The 19777-nt window shown below is 49.1% G+C and overlaps 1 protein-coding gene across 1 annotated transcript in view; it reads left to right on the top strand.

Annotated features, from left to right (window-relative positions):
* The window catches only part of MAP3K3 (mitogen-activated protein kinase kinase kinase 3), a gene marked incomplete at both ends in the record, with an annotated part of 28760 nt that extends 16129 nt beyond the window's left edge, over positions 1-12631 (top strand). The window contains 10 exons of the mRNA XM_084275349.1: positions 1396-1529; positions 2127-2188; positions 3682-3749; positions 3988-4080; positions 4912-5103; positions 5552-5700; positions 7410-7541; positions 8237-8366; positions 9847-10024; positions 12403-12631. Of these exons, the coding sequence (XP_084131475.1) occupies positions 1396-1529; positions 2127-2188; positions 3682-3749; positions 3988-4080; positions 4912-5103; positions 5552-5700; positions 7410-7541; positions 8237-8366; positions 9847-10024; positions 12403-12631 (1367 nt within the window). The remainder of the gene's footprint in view (positions 1-1395; positions 1530-2126; positions 2189-3681; positions 3750-3987; positions 4081-4911; positions 5104-5551; positions 5701-7409; positions 7542-8236; positions 8367-9846; positions 10025-12402) is intronic.
* Between the last annotated feature and the right edge of the window lie 7146 nt (positions 12632-19777).

Here is a 19777-nt window from a genome sequence, read left to right on the forward strand (position 1 = left end):
CCTTTCCTGCCCAGCGCTGCTGGCCTTTCCACAATAGCAGCTGGGCTGGTGCCAGCAGCACTGGGCTCCCCTCGGCTACCGCGGCACCGCGGCGGAAGGAGTGAAAGTGCTCCCGTGACTCCATGCAGCCCGAGCACGCTCTCTTGTCTGTCTCCATGCCACTTGGCTGGTAAGGTCACGTGAGCCTCTCTGAGCTCAGATCAGGTGGTGGCTCTCTAAGCAATACCTGTTCATTTCAGTGAGTATTTTGCATGTGATGCAGCTCCCCCCACGCGCCCCAAGCCCTGTCAGCGCTGGGTTCTTCTTTCCTTCTGTGCTCTTCTGAGAGGTGTGTGCACTGATGTCTGGTGAGCTGCTGCTGCTGTTTGCCTTCGCTCCTTATTACAATAACTTTGGTAGAAAATATTTTCCTTGGGAGAGTATTTGCTGATCTTTACCCATCTTTCATAGCACCTGAGTACACACAGTTAATTAAAGACAGCATTGTAAAGAGCACAGCTTGAGCACTGAGCTTAAAACGCTGTCTCTGACTTCATGGGTGACCTTGAGTAGCTTGGCTGGACCACAGCATTACTTGGAGCTCACTGCTTGACTTGGTGGGAGTTGCAGGTGGATACAGGGTTTTGTATCATCCTGTTTCTAAAGTATCATCATCTTTGAGCTCTGCAAGGAAAAACAAATCCTAGGGTTGAAGTTTTTCCCAGAATGTAGCACAACAAAACTCTTGAGGTAGCCCCATTAGCAGATGAGCAGAATGTTTTCATCATCCTTCTGGCCCCTGAACGTGCTCTCTGTCCATCTAGCCGTCTCCTCTAAGGAACAGAAATGGCAGAATTGGCCTTGGTGTGTTTTCACCCACACTACTCATACAGTGTCATTTTTCACACAGTGAACCAGAACTTTTGGGGTTATTTCCAAAGGTAACCATGCTCCCATGGGAACTGGAAATTAGTGCAGCTGAGGATGAGTAGCAGGGATAGTGCTGCCACTCAAGGTAAATTGATGCTACTGATAATGGAGAAGATTGGTTGCCCTGACAAATGTTTTGTTTAGTGGAGGTGAGTGAAGTTTGTGTCCTGGAGCCCCTTGCCTTCCCTAAGGTGCTGAAGCTATCTGCAGGAGGTTGAGCAGAAGTCAGAAGTCGGTGGCTGCTCTGTTAGGAGCTGCCAGTAATCTTACAGTATCTACAGTGGCAACACAGGTGCTCAGCAAGTGACCTGCTCTTTGATGTGGCACCTCCTGGTTACGTTTCTGTCCAGACTGGAAGGTTCACTCAGAGTTGCTGTGATGACAGAGGTCTGGTGTTAGAGGGGAATGTGTGGCTTTCACGTACGTGCCCGCTCGGTCTCCTTTCAGTCAGCATAACTCCCAACCCTGCCCTCCTTTCTGGCCCAGGTTCCCAGAACACAGGCCGGAGTTCACCACCTCCTGGGTACGTTCCAGAGAGGCAGCAGCGCATCGCTCGGCAGGGTTCCTACACCAGCATAAACAGTGAAGGTGAATTCATCCCAGAAACCAACGAACAGTGTGTAAGTACCAGCACCAGGGTGAAAAACTGCACGTCTGGCTGCTGCTCACTGGGCCCTCTATTCGCTCCACAATCTTCCCACCCACTGGTGCTGCTTTACTCAGAGCCTTTGTTGGGCTGCCAGAAGCAGTTGCCATGCATGCTGGGCATCGTCCCTCCACCTCTGAATGAGTGGTTTTGGTGTGCATTGTGCATGGGTGCCCAGGTTTCCTATTACCAGGCTCCTGTGACCCTCTTGCATTTGCAACTGTGCTCTCCATTCAGAAAAGGAGGAAGCGAGGCCAGAGGCCGATGTGCAGGTGGAGGAGCGATGCTGCAGCACCAGCAGCAGCTCCATTCCTGGAGTCAGTTGGGATCAAAACGCAGCACGAGGCGGCCTTAACCTTTCATTTTCACAGCAGAGTCCTTTGACACCTAAAGCAGTGGCTCAAATTTGATCTGTCCTTAACAATTTCTGTGGGAGATAAAGGAAAAATGTACATTCTAAATAGATTTAGACCCCATTCTTCATCCTCATGTCCACGAGTCAAGCAGGAGCAGACCCTGATCCTCTTTCTGGTTGAACTGATGTTGCTGTGTGATTTCTTCTGTGTTGCAGATGCTGGACCCTTTAAGCAGCGCTGAAAACTCGGTGTCAGGAAGCTGTCAGTCCTTGGACAGGTCAGCAGACAGGTACAAATGTACAGGCTGGTAGGAACTTACGTGCTCAAGTTGAAATGCCAGTTGTACTTACACAAAAGTCTGTTTTCCATCTCATAAATGTTCTTGGAGAGAAATAGGAACTTCCTACCTATATCCCGATGCATTTCTTAGAATTAACTATGTCTTAAGGCTGTTTTATTTTCTGGCAGAGCCATACACCAACAAAGCAGAGCTTCAGTAGCTCTGTGTTAGAAATAAAAAGTTCTAAAATGTGTTGTCTCTGGGAAGGTGAGACTCTGGGAACATCTGGCTGCGGGGTGTTTAAATCTCTCTTAGACAAGGCTTTACTTATTCATCGGGGAAAAAAGTCCTCAGCAAGCTATTCTAAGGTTACAGAAGTAGATCATTACACTAGATTCCTGTGTCCTGCCAGGTACAATATTAATTTCAAAGGTAAATTGGGGAGCTCTTCTTTTGATGGAGAGTTTGTCGTAGCCTGATGCTCAAGATCCTTTTCTTCCCTTTCTTTGCTGTTACTTGAGGTGGTGGTGGCAGCTGTAGGTCCTGCTAACTTGAATAGTGACTCTGGCTTCCCAGCACCTGCAGTGTTGGGCTTCAGTGTGTTTTTAGATTTCTTCAAGCTGATTCCTGTAGGTAGTGGATGCTTTTGTCAGGCATCTGAGGTTTGGTTTTGTAGCTACTCCCTGCAGTCTATGGGGTTAGAAGGAAACACACACACTTACCCTGTGTATGTGCATGTGTTCATTTGTTTGGGGGTGGAGATGCTGCTGATTTGTTACCTGTCTTTCCCTGCCCAAGTGGAATGTTGGTGGGGGGAGGGAAGCCTTCCTGGTTATTCCTGGTAGGGAGTGGAAGCTGTTCTTTGTGTAGTAGGAAAGGAGTGTGAAAACTGTTACCAGGCTCACTCTCTTCACACTGGTTAACCAAAAATAGTGCAAATAACATGGCTCTGGCACGGCTTGAGTTTGTGTAATCTCTTAAGGGATGTTAAAGGCCTTTTGCCAAAGAAGGGACCACACTTAGGCTTGTCTGAGGAGCCCTGCTTTCTGGGGAGAGGAGCGGGAGACCAGTGTTACAAGCAATGTTTGTGTTTATTCTCCTCTGCTGCTGGTAGAGGGGAAGGTGCAGAGGGGTTTTTATGAGAGGAACTCCTACCTCTCGTGGTAAACCACTTGGAACAGTGGTCCCTGTCCTCCACTGCCTGAGGAGCAGTGTGCTGCAAGCAGTGCCCTCCTCTGCTCTTCCTCTTAGCCTTGCTTTTAACCTTCTGTTTCACGTGGCTGAAGCAAGAGGGTCTCAAACCACAGCTGGGGAACGGCTGAATACAGGGCAGAAACTGAACAGCAAGGATGGCTGTCTTTTAATTAGTGTGAAATTAGTGCAGGGACACAAATCTGCAATTGGATTGGCTTGTATTTAAAGTCTCTGTAGGTTTGAGGTTTTTTCTCCAGTAGACAGCAGAACTTACTCTTCCCTTCTTTCTTTAACAGTCCCTCTTTTCGGAAGTCGCGGATGTCCAGGGCACAGAGCTTTCCTGATAATAGACAGGAGTTCTCAGGTATGTCAGTGTCCAGTATAGAGATTATTTGATCCAGGTGTTTTCTGCTGTTTGCTGGCTGCCCTGTGTGTTTGCTGGCATTACATAACCAGAAGAAGTGGGGATGTGTGGACTGAAAAGCTATGAAGTCATTTATTCCTCACCCCTTCCTAAAAACCACCTGCTGTTAGAGGAAAACTGTCATGAGAAGGTGTGCTTGTTGGAGAAGCCTCACTGCTGTCTTTGCCTCTCCTTCCAGACCGTGAGAATCAGATCTATGACAAAGCAGGGAAAGGTGGGACCTACCCCCGGCGCTACAACGTCTCCATGCAGCACAAAGACTACAACGACGGTGAGTTGCTTTCAGACCTTTGATTCCAGGCTTGGACAAGGTGAGGCTGTGGCAGCCTCCAGGGAGAAGGGTGACCCAGCTGAAGAGTCTGAAGTGCCCTTGCAGGTAGCGCTGGAGTTCATGCTGCTGTGCATAGTGCCACGTTTTCACTGTAACCTGATGTGGCTGTTTGTTATTCTTGGTTTCCTCTGCCCTTTCTGGGGATACCCAGACTGATCAGGGACTGCTGGGGTTGAGCAGTGGGCGTAGGTATTACCTCTGGTGATATATAGTGGGTTCCTACCTCGGGGCTTCGTTATGCTTTGCTAATTCACAATGCCAACTTGCTTCTGGGTCTCTTAAAGATACCAGTGACTTGAGGAATCACATCTCTGCTAGACAGATGGCTTTGTGGAAATGAGTTTCTCCGAGTTCCATCAGAGGCACAAGTTGTCATAATTGTTCTCTGTGGCTTTTATCTGCAAGTCCTGCCATGTTATCTAGAAAATCATTCTGCCTGTGTGGTTGTGAACAAGCCCTGGAGCTTGTGGGGTGGCCTGTGAACCAGCCGCTTGCTTTGGAAGGCAAGTTCCCATCCTCAGTACTGCACTGAGGGCGTTACAAAGTATTCTCTTCCTTCTGCTTCAGGGATGATCCAAAGCTGTGCTGAACTCAAGCACCATGGGCCCTGAACTGTTACATTTTTCATCTTGTCTGTTTGGGGGTAGATTCCACTCCATGGGAACAGACCAGAGCGTGGCTCTCTCTTCCCCTTCTGTTCTTTGCTCAAGCACCAGCCATCACCTTCCACCTGTAAACATGCCGTTTGGAAATTCTCCCCTGTTTCTCCAGGCCGGAGGACGTTTCCCCGGATACGGCGTCACCAAGGGAATCTCTTCACCTTGGTCCCTTCGAGTCGCTCCTTAAGCACCAACGGAGAAAACATGGGCCTGGCGCTGCAGTACCTGGACCCCCGGGGCCGCCTGCGGAGCGCAGACAGTGAGAACGCCCTCGGTGTGCAGGAGAGGAACATCCCCACCAAATGTAAGGGGTTGTGCTGATGATAGCAGGGGTGGCAGCAAAGGGCTTCTGGAGAGGAACTCCAGGCCTCGCCCACAACTTGATTTTAATAAGCCATTCAAAACCACACAATTACAGGGCTGTGTTGTGAGACCAGTCTGTTGTTACCTGTAAACAGGTCCTCTTTCTCTTCTGCTGTCTGGTTTGGGCTGGGAGCTGGCCTTTCCTTTAGAAAGCACTGGGAATTCAGCAAAGAAGTAAAAATAAAACTTGTAAGTCGATTGGATCTAGATGATCTATGGGGTTCTTAAGAGTCAGACAACCCTGTTTATTTTCTGGATGGATGTCAGTTTGTGTTCAGGTTGGTGGATTACAGTTATTTTGTTAGGTAAGGGCTGTATTTATTTCACTTGCTCCTTAGTAGAGGTTAAATACCGTCATGAAAAGATAAATCATTGCTCTTCTTTTTTAGCTCCCAGTGCTCCAATAAACTGGCGGCGAGGAAAGCTGCTGGGCCAGGGTGCCTTTGGTCGTGTGTACCTGTGCTACGATGTGGACACGGGCAGAGAGCTTGCTGCTAAGCAGGTCCAGTTTGACCCAGAGAGTCCTGAAACAAGCAAGGTAATTCTCATCACCGCTTCTGAAGTTCCTTATTCTGACTTTGAGATCCTGTGGAGTGCTTATGTCTGTCTGTCCTCAAAAGCTGGCATCTTACTTGGTTGTAGTAGGGTTTCAAGTCATGTGAAGAGGAGTAGGAGTCATTTAAAAATCACTTTTCCGTATTAACTTCAGCCTGAAACGAAAATCAGGTTTCTGGCTTCATTTTTGGCTCTCCCTTCTCAGCTTTTTGGTTTGTTGCCAGGTTACTTGAGGAATACTAGACTGCCCTGTGTTCCTGGTTAGACGTGGATGTGAATGAAACTAAACCCAGGAAGAGTCAGACTTGTTTCTTTTCTAAACAGAAAAACCTGCGTGCGCTTGCAAACCCACTCTGGGTACATGGTGGGGCCTGTTTCAAGCATGTTCATTACTGGCTCCAGCTTCTGAATTCTCCCTGTCCTCAGAATAAACCCAACTGTGGCGTGTAAATTAATCAGGAACAGTGATGTGACAACACATTGGAAACAGTGGAGGTGGAAAGGGGCACCTTGAAATTGCAGGTTAGCACAGGACTCCCTGCAGAGTGGCTGCAGCTGGAGTGGCTGGTGGGTTCTTTGGGAGTGCTTTCACAGCAACAGTATTGAAGAGATTCACTTTGAGCTGGAGGGACTGATCCATGAAGATTTAATTACTCTGATTTTATATGGGGTATTGGTGCCAAGATAAGTCCTAACTTGGTAAGTTCTACGGTATACCATGTCTCTGTTGTAAATCAGACAGTAACTCTGAGCCAAGGAAGAAGAGGCTGGAATGCGTTGTGAGGGCACTGGAACTCCAAACCTTAAACCATCAGTTAAGCAGCTTCCTCTGGTTCCATGCACCTCTGCAGCACCCAGGTCCTTGGTCTGGAAGAACTGATCATCTCCCAAAGTGGGAGAACCGACACCTTCCAGTGGCAGGAGTGGAGTCTAGTGGGACTAATTTGGGGGATACCATCATTCCATTTTCCATAGATTCTTGTTCTCTGGTAGCTTTATTCAGCCTGTTCATTCCCTGGATTCATCAATAATCTGATGCTCTTCCTGGGCAGCAAACATCTCTGATTCAGTCTGAAATTGTTGGGTAGCCTTTTTGCCTTTATGCTGCAACACCCAGTTGTCTGTGGCAGGAATAAAGCAGAGAATGGGTTTCATGTAGATTCTCTGAAGTAAAGAAGAGGGGAAGTTGTGTCTAAGGTCAATTCAAGTCAAATCATCAGTGTGAATCAGAAGGAGACTGAGTGACAAAAGGAGCTTAGTGGGTTGAGGTTCCTGTAGAGATACTCGGAGTAATTCTGTAGCTGTACGTTCAGAGCTTTTCCACAGTTGAAACGAATGCTGCCTGCCCTCAGCGTCGTGGTGAAAAGGGCAGCTGTATCTGTAGGTCATGGTGAATGCTTTTGACCATTCAGCTGGCAAAATCAAGACAAGAAACAAATGTTTTTCTGGTACTAAATCCATATATGAGACCGCCTGTGTTCTCACTGTCCAAGCTCTTGCACCAATACCTGCCTGCTTGTTATAAGGGTTAATGTGAAGCTTTGGTGCTGTTTGCCTTTCCCAGGAGGTAGATGAACTGGTGCTGTGGATTGGACTCCTCAGTGTAGTAGTCTTTAGTGACAGGGACAGATTTATTAGGATGGAATATTTCCTGGGGCCGGAACCTTATTTTTTCTCCTTCACCATCCATAGGAAGTGAGTGCCCTGGAGTGTGAAATTCAGCTGCTGAAAAATCTCCAGCACGAACGTATTGTGCAGTATTACGGCTGCCTACGGGATCGAGCGGAGAAGACCTTGACCATCTTCATGGAGTACATGCCAGGGGTAAGAGCTGGCACAGGCAGCGCCGTCGCAGCTCACAAAGTGACATGGGTGGTTTTGTTAGTTGGTTCATTAGTCGCTGTGATTATCCTAACTATGTAACCCACCTTCATGCCCCCTTAGGTATGCCCCTTTCTCATCCTGGCTTTATGCCACCACTTCATTTATGCCAAAACCGTATCTTTGGGGGGTTTATTGTGCCCTCTTGTACTGGAAATATGTTCTTTTCATTAGTCACGAACACTAGTTCTTTTCTTCAGTCGAAATCTGTTCTAACAGAGTACTTCAGAGGACTCCAGCCAACTTGTAAGTCAGGCTAACTGAATTAGCAGAGTTGTATCATGCAGCAAATTAGGCTCAAACTGACCCTGCCAGACTTTTGACCCACATCTGTCTGCTGAACTCTTCTGTTGCTTGTGTTCATGAGCAGTTGTAGCAGCACAGCTCAGGGATGGAGGAGGCAGGCAGAAACTCCTCGAGCTATTTTTGCAGTAAAGCATGTCCTTGCTTTTCTTAAAAGGGGTTTCACAGGGCAGGATGCTCTGAGCATCTCACAAAAAGCCTTTGGAAGAGGTCAGAATCCATTACTGGGCTGCTGGGCGTGTAACGTGGTCCCAGCTTGTGGGAATTGAGTGGAGACTGGAAGGTCTGTGGTTTGTCGTGTCTCTGCCAATCCCTTGTGTTTGCTTCTGGCACAGGGCTCAGTGAAGGACCAGCTGAAGGCGTATGGTGCCCTGACGGAAAACGTTACCCGGAAATACACTCGCCAGATCCTGGAGGGAGTCTCCTACCTGCACAGCAACATGATTGTGCACAGGGACATTAAGGGTGAGCTCAGCCGGGGATCTATGTACAGACCACGTGCTAAAGGAACTCTGATAAAAGAAACCAGCTGTGAAGGATTCAGTGTCCTGGCTGGGGCTTCTGAACTTCGCTCAGTTAGCCCTGTTTGGTCTGGTGTCCCTGTGTGGAAGGTTGTTCTCTGCTCAGGGAAGTGGGGCTTGTTCACTCTGCGGGACATGACAGCATGGCAGCTGGTTATAGTAAGGATGACTGGAAGCCTCTAATTCTTAGTGCTCTTCTGTAACTCCTCATCTTTCTCTCACACCCCTGATGTTCACTGCCCCCTGACAGCATGCTCATTTCCTCTCTGCTTGGCCAAAGTCCCATTTCCCAGGTGGTAGGCACACCAGTTGCCATAAGAGCTCCATGCCTGCTCTTGACAGTCATGCTTACCTCAGGCTCTTGTGACTGTCCTGCCCTCTCTCTGTAAGAAACCACTAATCTTCCATGTAGAGCCTCTGGGATTAGTCCTTAATCTTCCTCTTCCCAATATAACCCCATGGAGCCAGCCAGTCTCCTTAAGAGTTAATGTCAACAGATGTGGCAGACACCACATGAATTTTTCTATGCTCTAGAGGGACCAGGAAGGTTGTTTGCTGCAGGAAAAATATCCTCCTGTTCCTGCCTATGAATGTTCATTGCATCCCTTCTCAGCTGGCAAAGGGAAATGAGCTGCTGATTCTTGGATGACACCTTGTACACTGCTCATACCGTGCTCTTTACCAAATGGTTTCCTACCTGGTGGGTTATTCACTAGTTTGCACCCATCTGCTGAGCCAAACTGATACCCATGTCCCAGCACAAGTGCATTTTATTTGAGAGCAGAAGTTCATGTAGGCAGATACCAGACAATGGTGACACAAGGTTCTTGGTCTTGCTTGTGGCTTTGGAGGAAGAATTGTTTCTGGTGTCTCAGCCTTAGTTTGTGTCCACATATAAGCTAAGCTCTAAAGTTTGCTTTTTCTCCCAGTGCTTCGTGTTCAGGACCTCTGACCAAGTAAAGTGGAGATTGACTTGTTTATTGCAGGCGTGCAAAGTGGTTTAATTAGCTACATCTGTCAGCCAGCTGACCAGAAAGCAATGGCTCTGCTCACCAAAGCAGCATCCCAGTAAAAGCCTTTTCTACACAGCCATGTCCTATCTAAGCCCTTGGCCTGGGGGCCCTGCATAGGCTGCCTGGGCTGTTTACAGGCAGTGTAACAATGATGGTGCTGACTCAGCTCTCCTTTCCCTTCCCCCTGCACTTCCTTGTGCTTTTCCCCTGAAGTTTTTCCCATTTGCAGCCATTAGCAACTGGCTTGTCTGCAGCCTGAAATAAAGAAGTGCTGTCTAGCAGGTCACCTGAGGCTCAGTGGGGAAAAGCCACACCATGAGCATGGGTATTTCTGGGCTGGGTATCAGCTGCAGGTCCAACAGCTGGATTGCATGGAAAAAAAGCTGTCTTGATTCTTTGTGTTTTGTCCAGGAGCCAATATTCTGCGTGACTCTGCTGGGAATGTGAAGCTTGGGGACTTTGGGGCCAGCAAACGGCTGCAGACAATCTGTATGTCTGGGACAGGCATCCGCTCTGTCACTGGCACGCCGTACTGGATGAGCCCGGAGGTGATCAGCGGAGAAGGCTACGGAAGGAAAGCCGACGTATGGTGAGGCTCTAACGTGCTGTCCATAGATCAATTTACAGCTTTTCTGGAACGAGATAAGACACAGACCTTCTGTCAGCCAAAGGCAGATTTGGTCTGGATCAGAAGTTTAAGGCGAGCTGCAGTAGTTGATCTGGACTCAAGGCATGACCTGCTGCAGGCTGTGCTTTGCAGTGTCAGCACACAATTGCTCCTTTAGTTTTCCAGGAACAATCTCTAGTTGTTCCTTCCTCGAATCAATAGCTGGTTTTCTGTTTTCTGGCTTTCTGGCGTGAGGTTTCCATCCTTCTTACATCCCTTATGAGAGAGAATGAAGGCTGTTTAGGGAGTGTCCATTCATTCTGTTGTAAAATGAGAGATCCGCTCGTAACGCTGTGGAAATGAGAGGAATAGAACTGGAGCGTGTTGACAAAGCTTTAAAGGAAAGATGCCCAAACCTGGAATAACACAAAAGATACAGGTCAGATCAGAGGTGATCTGAAGTATGTGTGAATGGAAACTGCAGCCATGCTATTATTGGCATAGCCAAGAACCAGCCCCTGTCAAAAGGAAAAAGCAGAGCGCTCCTGTGTCAGAATGTTAGTTTTGGAGGCCTTGGAAAGGTGAGATGATAAACTAAACTGAGCAGTGGTGACCAGAAGTGTGTTTGTGTCTCCCTAGCGCAGCGAGGCCTGTGCTGCTTCCTGCAGGCAGTGAAACACCTGGTGTGCAAAGAGTTAACTGGTGCAGACTTCCCCTGTTGGGATGCTTGGGGAGAGAACTGAGCACGTGCCCTTCCCCCTGGGTTGATGCAGTTGTGGATTTCCTCTTGGTGCTGACACGGGTCCATTCCCATCAAAGAGACGCTGCCGTTGGCTGGGCTCCAGTTCCTACAATCCCCATCGTGATTTAGGGGGGTCAGAGTTTTCCAGCACAGCGCTAGTCCGGGGTGGATGCGTATGGCCAAGAGCCTCAGAGACGTAACAAATCCAGCAGCCTGGCTCTCTGCCACCACTGCAGGCCCCTCTCCAATTTTCTTTTTCCTAAATAGCAGAATATGTGAGCTATTTGTTATTGCTGGAGTGACTTGACATGAAAAACATTCCTGCTGTTTGCTGAATATCCTAAAGAAACCGGATCTGCTTAAACGGTATAAATCAGTCTAAACAATAATATATCCCTGCTTGCTCTTGAGCAAACCCCCAGCACTTGAGCACACATGGTTTGCATTTGCTGTACTCTCTTCTAGTAAGTCTTAAATGGCTGGAAACCAGCGTAAAATTTTCACGTTGGATTTTAAACCTTGTCAAGAAGTCATTTCTTGCATATTCCCTGGATTTAATTCCTTTCCTTCCTCATCTTGGCAATTGATGTGAGTCTGCCTCTGAAAATGTCTTTTCTTCGCTTTTTACTTCAGAAGAAGGTTTAGCTTAAAGGTAGAACAGGCAGTTTTACCTTTTTAATGGAATGATGGGATCAAAACACAGGGCTGGATATTAGAAGCCCACTGCTTTTGCTTAATCAGTGGCCTGGAGGAAGCAATTAATCCTTTTTGAATAAGCCCCAGTCAGTGCAATACTACAGAAACCCATCTTCCCTGTGAAGATACCAGCGTCCCACTCGCTTCAGAAAGGTGGCCCTGCTACGTCCAGCCCCTTAATCATATTCCTGCACTGAATTGGCCTGCAGAGCCCCATTAACTTCACTCAGAGCTTTTCCTGAGTGTAATGATGCGTCTGCCCTACCGGTGTTTTAACTTAACCACCTTCTCAGTTTGAAGCTCTGAAGACCTTAGTTATTTCTTGACTGTCTGCAGTGCTGGGTCTCCAGTGGAGGTGCCTGTGTTTGCTGTATTCCACTGGGCTCTCTGGGCTGTGCGCGCAAAAAGGATGTTGCTGAAATGGCTTCGTGGGGTCACCCAGCTCTGATTCACTGGGCCTTGCTGGAAAGTGTGTTTGCTACCTTGCAACTCAGCAAATACCAGCAGCAGCACCCAAAATAATAGCACTGAGGTCAGGCAGCACCTCCAGGACATCCCATGTGCGCTTCTTGTCTCCTGTCACGAGGGACAGTGTTTCCTGAGAGCAGAACGTGAGCGAGGAGAGCTGGGCAGATGGTGCCTCACAGCGCTCGGTGCTGCGAGAGCCGCAGCAGAGTCCAGGCTCCCTGCCCCAGCCCCTCACTGCTGCCTGCCATCAGTAAGAGCAGCACCCCTGGCAGGTCTGGCTCGGGATCCCTGCACGTGTGGGGCCTGCTGAGCCAGAGCCGTTCCACAGCTGCTTTCAGGGCAGGAGCTGCACCTTGGTGCTGGCTGCTTGGAAGGCCTCTGGCCGCTGCATGTTGCTTTATGAGTCAACCCTCACTTGTTTGGTTTCTTTCCTCTTTTCTGTCTGCTTTTCCAGGAGCCTGGGCTGTACTGTTGTGGAAATGCTGACAGAGAAGCCACCCTGGGCAGAGTACGAGGCCATGGCCGCCATCTTCAAAATCGCCACCCAACCCACCAACCCCCAGCTCCCCTCTCACATATCAGAACATTGCCGGGACTTTCTAAAGCAGATCTTTGTGGAAGCCAGGCACAGGCCCTCTGCTGAAGAGCTGCTCAGACACCCGTTTGCACAGCTCCAGTACTGAATTACCTCCCTTGCTAAGCAGCTCCTGCTGGGCGTTCGGTGCCCCGTCTGGTCTAGTTGCAACTGCCCGTTGTGGTGCTGCATCTTCAAAATGCCAACTCAGCCGTCCTAGTCCTTTGGGGAAGTTAAGCCAAGGAACCTAGGGTCTGCTCTTGTGCCTGATACCTTTGTTTGCTGGACTAATGTTTATTCTACCGACAGCTGTCCAAACAGAGCTGCATTTTTGCCCTAGTTACCTTGATGTGAAATTGCAGCTGGCTGCATGTTTTCTGCGGGTCCAAGAATGGGAATCGAAGGAGTGTCTCACTGGCTGAAGGCAGAAAAGGTCTGAACCAAAGTGAGAACTGGAAGAGCTACCATCTTCAGAACAAACATGTGCAACAGCCATCCAGACCAGCTCTCTACGTGTGGGTCACTGTTTTCCAGACTCTGCTAGGGCTTTAGAGGCATCTGTAGTACATGAACCCAGCAAAAAGCCATGTGTCATTGAGCATGCGCTCGCTATATAATTATATATTTTTCTCCTTAAGTATTCAGCATCTGAAGGTGTTCAGAAAATATTGATTCAGAAGTATGTGAATAGTGTTATTTTATAATGAAACCATGGATTTTGGGGTGGGGGCAAGGGAAGTCTTTCTAGCTAAATGTCAGGATAATCAGAAGAGTTTCAGCAGAATGCGATCGCTGCAGGGCCTGAGAGAAGGGCTCTCCCACTGATGGTAGAAAATCCAGAGCTTGATTGCCAAGGCTTGATCTGTCCTAGCGTCACGACGGCGTCGGCTGATTTGTGTCTCATAGCCAACAAATCTGTGCTCCTGCTTCATCTCCCTGGGATGCTGGGTCTAAACAAATCCCTTCTGGAAGGGAGTTCTGCGGAACAGCTTTCACTTGCACCTATCTTTTTGGCTGGTAACTTCTTACCACCCCTAAACCAAAGATAGTTCATCTGGTGCCCAGGAATTTAGGAATTTACTTCAGGAAAAGCTTAGGTGTTTCTTGAGGATCTGGCCTAGTGGCAAGTGGAGTTTTTCATGGGGAGAATTTGCTGGTCACGAGTTGCACAGTACGTTAGCATCAAGCTCAACCCTTGAGTGTGTGGTTTGTTGTACAGGTGTGTCAATAAGCTGCTGTACAAGTTAAGTCACACAGTGAACCACAGAGAACATCTGTAACACTGGCACATTTCTGAAGACCACCTGGAGATCCCCATGCAGGTACCAACACAGTGCAGCCAAGTGATTTTGCATTTGAAAGGTACCACATCTCTGAGGACAGAGTTCCTGGAGGCTTCCTGGCCTCAAACACTGCCTGTTGCTTTGGGCACTGAGGGTCCTTATTTCAGTTAGAAACGACCCAACGGTTTTGAAGTGCTTGGGATTCATGGGGTAACTCTAAGTTACCTGTGTGACATGAAACCAGGAAAAGCAAATGGTAAAGGTGTTCTGCTCTTGTGTTGGAAACCATGTTAAGGGTCCACACACCTCCACTCTTCTCCCCCATAAACACTTGAAACTTGCTTTCCTGATGCAGTCAGACTAACGGTTTTTAAATGAACGCAAATAGCAGGATATGACAAGTGGTAATGAAACTTCAGCTCCTTGAACACATGATTAATACTTGTTGAATTAAGAGAGGAAAAAAAGAACCCTAAAAAAACCTCAAACAACCAAAATCCCTGAAAGGGTTTAACGATCTGTTTTCTCTGTGCCAAGCTCAGAGTGAGGTGTAATCAGTGAAGCAAGCTAGTGTTGCTTTCCCTCCCAGGAACAGATGCACTCTTCAGGTTGTAGGCACTTGGGGGTGGAATCTTTTTAGGAAAGCCCTTGTTCCATAATTTATTTAATTCTCATGAGAGCACTTCTATTGATCTTTCCAAACCTGGATCTTGACTCCAGATTGTCAAGGCATGTGGCCTGGTTTTTTTTGGCCTGCAGCTCGCTGTGTCTCACAGCAAAGGGGAGGGAGGACAGGACACTCCACTCGGTGCTTGGGGAGCGTTTTGCACCCCTTTGCAGCGGTGCAGACGGCTGCATATGCTGCAGAGGAATGTGAAGTCATTCCTGGAGTCTTGATGACAGAAGTAGGGTGGTCAGCACTCCTGTGGGCCTGTAGCACTCTTCAAGCCTTGTAACTCGCACCTAAACGTACCAAAGATTGGAATCTCTTCCTCAGCCCACCTCAGCCTGCAGACGTGCACCAGCGGCCGAGCACAGCGATGGTGTCTGCACGGGCTTCGCTCTGCCCTTGGCTCGTCCTCACCAAATGAAAACCTTCTCCTGTGGTCTTTCCTTCCTACCCCACACACGGTGTTTTGGGAGAGAACAGGGCGTGAGGAAATGCTGTAACTTGTCATGTTTCACAGCAACTAAACCCTCAGGATCTGTTGTGGCTTTTACCTCATCCGCGTCACGGAAGGGGCTCAGAGCGGAGAGTGTCGTGGGCTGATGGGCTCAGTCCTCTCCCTGCAGAGCTTCTGGCCCTTCCCACCACCAATGCTGAAATGTGCCTACTCTGTGTATACACTCGTATTCCAGTCTGTGTTAATGGGAGTGATTAGTGATTGCACAGTGACAGAGAGCTTGGGGTGCCAGCTTGGACTTCTCGTGTCCCGGTCCCTGACCCAATGCCACCCGTTCGGCACAGGAACAAGCCAAAGCATTACTTGTGTGTTTGGAGATGCACTTTTATGAATGTAGTTTATATCGCTCTTTTTTAGCTCTTTTTACATCATGTAAACGGTGATGCCTCATACTTTTTTTTTTATTTATATGGTAAAAGATCATATTTGGTGATTTTTATATATATCGACTCGACTGTTACGGGGGGGAGGGGATGGGAAATAAATTTGACGCCTTTTATGAATTTAAAAAGGAAAAAAAAAGCAGCTGGTTTTGCAGAGAATTTGCTGATGGTTTATAACGAGTAGAGCCAAGCCAGAATGCCTGCTTTGTTTCCTCACAGCCCTCTTGGTTATGGGAAAGGAAGATCTGGATTCCTAAGTCCACTGCTCCGGTGAATAAGCTCAGGGCTGACACTGAGAATACGGCCTCTGACACAGCCCTGGCAGCAAAAACATTTCAAGTGGACATAAATGTAATTATACCTTTAAATTGAGTTACATCTGTCTTCTTTATCCTGGCAGAATTGGAAAAAAACTGGGAATAAACTCCTTCAGGGGAGACTGGAGGAGGAGTGCCAGGGTAACAATAAGCTGTTGTGTCCGTTCCAGATGTCGTGTTCTCTGCTGTTCCTCCCAGGGAGGGATGTACAGTGGATACTGAGAGTTGGGATCCATGATGGAAGGTGCTGCAGGAATGGAGACTACTCTGAATGAAAAGAACTTACAGGACTCCCACTTAGTTGAAATGATGAAACTAACTGAGCAGGGACCTGTCTGAGATTCCCACTGGAGAGGAACTCGGGGGGAACGGGGGATTCGGCTGCCCCTGAGCTTGTTAGGAAACAAACCAGAGGCATTTTGGTCTTGGTGTGACGATTCTGTGCGTTCCAGGTTACTGGCTGCTTCTCTTTGCCTGGTCTAGTGGGGACAGGCTCCAGCAGTTGGGATTTTCTGATTTCCTGTTTCTGGAGTAGTTCTCCACAGGACTTGATGCTCCAGAAAAGTTCCCATTGTCATTAATGACCAAAACAAATCGACTGAGAGAGGGAAGCTGGTACCTGCTCGGGTGACACGTCATTTCCAAGTGCCCAGAGCGCCAGGATAACTTGTGAAACCTCTGTCAGTATAAACATACACATCCCTGCTGTGCAAGCTTTCTCTGGTAGGCAAAGGCCAGACATGTAGAGCTGTACAGGGGTCCCAGTGTTTGGTGCTTAGGTTAATAGCTGCTGGCTGGAAAGGCTTTATATATTTGAATACGTACAGACCTGTGGCTGTCACCTTGGTACCTGCCCTGGGACCTGGGAGTACTCATCCTGTCTTTAATTTTCAGAAAAAAAAATAGGCATCTCTCTGGCTGAATGGAGTTTGGGCTTCAGGGCTTTGAGCTCCAGCCTTGTTTGGGAGCAGATCAGAATTCCCAGTCAGAAAAGGCAAACGTGCCGGCGGTGCGGATCAGAAATGTAAGGAGGATTGTATTGTCTGTCAGCACTTAGTCTGACCTGAGTTGTGTGGAGCAGGGAGAAATTGCTGTAACCTGGATTGTGCAGAAGACCTTGAACCAGTAGTCTATATATACCGACTGGGGGCTTGCAGTGCAAAGCCAGGCCAATGTATCGTTTTATTTACAATAAAATTATCATTTATATGAAGCTCTTTGGTGGTGGTTTGCAGCACAGTGGCTCTGACTTCCTCTCTTAAACGGTGTTTCAAGCAAGTAAGACATTAACCAGTTTTCCTTCTAACCAAGGACCTTAACTGAAGGAGGAAATTTTTTCTTTCAGGAATTTGTTCCTGGGGACAGATGGAGAAGGGTCCTGTTTGTGAAGCCGTGCTGCTTGGACCAGGTAAGCGTGTGTCCTCTACAAGACTGCCTCTGCAGAAGGTCCTTCATCCGTTCTCACCTCCAGGTCAGAGGTGGAATAGCTCCAGCCTTGTTAGGGGGTAAAAATAGCACCGTCTTCCTTTCACCTTGCGGGAGAGTGGCTGGGCTGGTTCATTGGCTCTTGAGGTGATGCTCCTGATGCAGAGCAGGAGCTGAGGTTTGCACTGGGATTCTGCTGCGGTGGTGCGTTCTTTGCTCCAGGTCTTGGTCTGTAAATGTTCTGGAGTCGTGGTCATGGGGTGGGGAGAAGGCAGTTGGTACGGAGGCCGGGCAGAGAGGGTTGGTGTGCTGAGGGCTGAGTCCCTGCTCTGTTCTGCTCCACCTGGGACCTCTCCAGGGAATACCCGAGTAGTTGCTAAGTGGGGAGCTCCAGATCCAGGTTGTGAAGCTTGAGCTCCTTGGGAATGGATTTATGCTGGGTACCTGGAAATAATGAAAGGTTCCTGAACTGTTTCTTGATTGAACGTGCTGTCCTTTTAGAAAGCAAAAAGTGGGAGAAGTGAGGCCTCTATCAGAAGGTCCCTTCTGGAACAGACACCTCCCAGCAGCAGTGGGGGGATCTGGGTAACCTTGCGTTGAGCCGGCGAGAGATGTGGGACAGGGTAAGTTTCCCTGTCCCAGAGTAGGGCAAGGGAAGGGGTAACCACATTGCCAAATATTTTCAGGCTTTTGTTTCTTTCCAGCAGACTATCTTAGGAAAGGACAGAAATAGTGCTCCTATAAAATCTCTATGCTGCTTGCTGAAATGCTCATTCCTCCCTGTGCTGCTCTGTCTGGGCAGCTCCAGCTCTCTGTTGCCACAGTCGAGCAGTGGCTTGATTGCCACCATGGTCCCTTGAGAAGCTGGGCCATAACACAACCTTTCCCCGGGCTGTGGTGCAGGTTGGTGCTGTTGATTAAATGCTGAAATACTTGTTAATGTGAAATGGGAGCCCGTGAGAATCGTGGGGTTGACAGCCTGATGCAGTACCTGCCCTGCACATGGAGCAAATCCACGTGTGGCACTTGTGTTCTGTCCCCTGCGGTGCCACGGTGCAGTGCTGCTCAGCCTCAGCAGGGGGAGCGCAGGATGCTTCCCCGCCACCCAACGTTCGTGGCTGGCATCCGGCCACCCAGAGAGCTCATGAAAAGCTGTAGTAACGTTTGGCAGCGCTGGATGCTGAGAACCTGCGGCCCTTCTTCTCTTCGCGGGTATTTACATCGGTGAATCTTTCCCCTGACTGTGGGGTCTGGACACTGGGAATCCTGGTACCTCCATCCATATGGATTGCTGGATTAGGCTGGCAGTGAAGGGAGGCTGCTGGAAGGAGAAAAGGCATCCCCTGGGCTTGAAAATGGAGCTCTGAGGGGAGGGTGTTGCAGTAAGAAGTCACCATGTCTGCTGAGAAACAGAATTGGGGTGTGTGTGTTGCCCAGAAGCTGTGCCGAGGGCATGGGCGCCGTGGGGAGGAGGTGTCCAGTCACAGGGGAGCCAGATTAGCTCTCCTAAAATCAGCTGATATTAGCTAAACGTTGGGGGCAGAGAGACAAGCTGTTTTCGCTTTGCCTTTTTGTTTTCTTAATGTGTTTCACAGAAACCTCACAGTTGGAGACGTTTTAAGCTGGGGCTTCTGTAGTGCTGCTTCTCCCAGGGCAAGTGTGCTCTGCAGCCACGCCTTTGATACCTAACAGGCAGAGAAGATAAATGCACAGCATTTAAAGCATCTTCCCCGGTGTGTTATCAGTGTACAGAGCCCGGTGTGTTAAGTGGGGAAGCAGGAGTTTGCCTGTCGCTGCGTTGTGTGCAGCAGCCGTGCTGTGACACGGAGCTGCATCGACTGTCTCGTGTCCCCCCATGAACCTGCTTCCCATCAGACTGGCTTCCCCCACGAGCTGTGGTGCCAGGTCAGGGTGCTGCAGCCTGTTCGGTGTTACATTGCCTGATCTTCAGCTGCTGCTCTCAGAATCAGGGGCAGGATGGGGTGGCAGGCTGGAGATCTCACAGCTCTCTGCGCTCTGTTTCTGCTGCAGCACTGGGAGTTCGCTGGGCTGTGCGGGGAGAGGTTGTGGGGGGAGCAGACAGGGGTGGGTGCTGCTCTCCTTAGACTAAAATCCCAAACTGCAAGATGTGGGAAGAAGGAAGGAGGGAAATGGAACATCATTGTCCTTCCTCTGTGTTGTTCTTTTCTTAACTGAAAACCCAACAGTGAAACGCTGAGGGGTTTTCCCTGCCTACCCCAAAATCACCTCGTCCAGCCACACCGCTTGGTACCGATTGCTCCGTGGTGCAGAAGGGAGCAGCAGCCTGCGAGCTGAGGGAACGGGGCAGCAAGAACAGGAACCGAAACCCAGAGTCTGCTTTCGTTTTCTAAGGGACTGAAGGGGCCACGACCTCGCAGCGTCACAGGAGCCTGGCATGGGGCGGTGACAACGCCGCAGGGCCGCTCAGGAACCGGCTTCTGTCAGGGGGTGAATCTGCTGCCTGTGTGTCGGTTCGGGCTTCCAGGGTCCCTGGCAATGTACAGACCCTGGTAGTCCCCACCCCGGTGAGCTGCCAGACCTGCCCTTCAGAAAGCCCTTAATGGAGAAGGAGCAATATCTCAGCCAAGAGGAGGGACATCGGGGTCACCCAGCAGTATCTCCCCCAGATGTGACTCCCCGGG

Source organism: Gallinula chloropus (genome assembly GCF_964237585.1).
Source record: "Gallinula chloropus genome assembly, chromosome: 26".
Lineage (NCBI taxonomy): Eukaryota > Metazoa > Chordata > Aves > Gruiformes > Rallidae > Gallinula > Gallinula chloropus.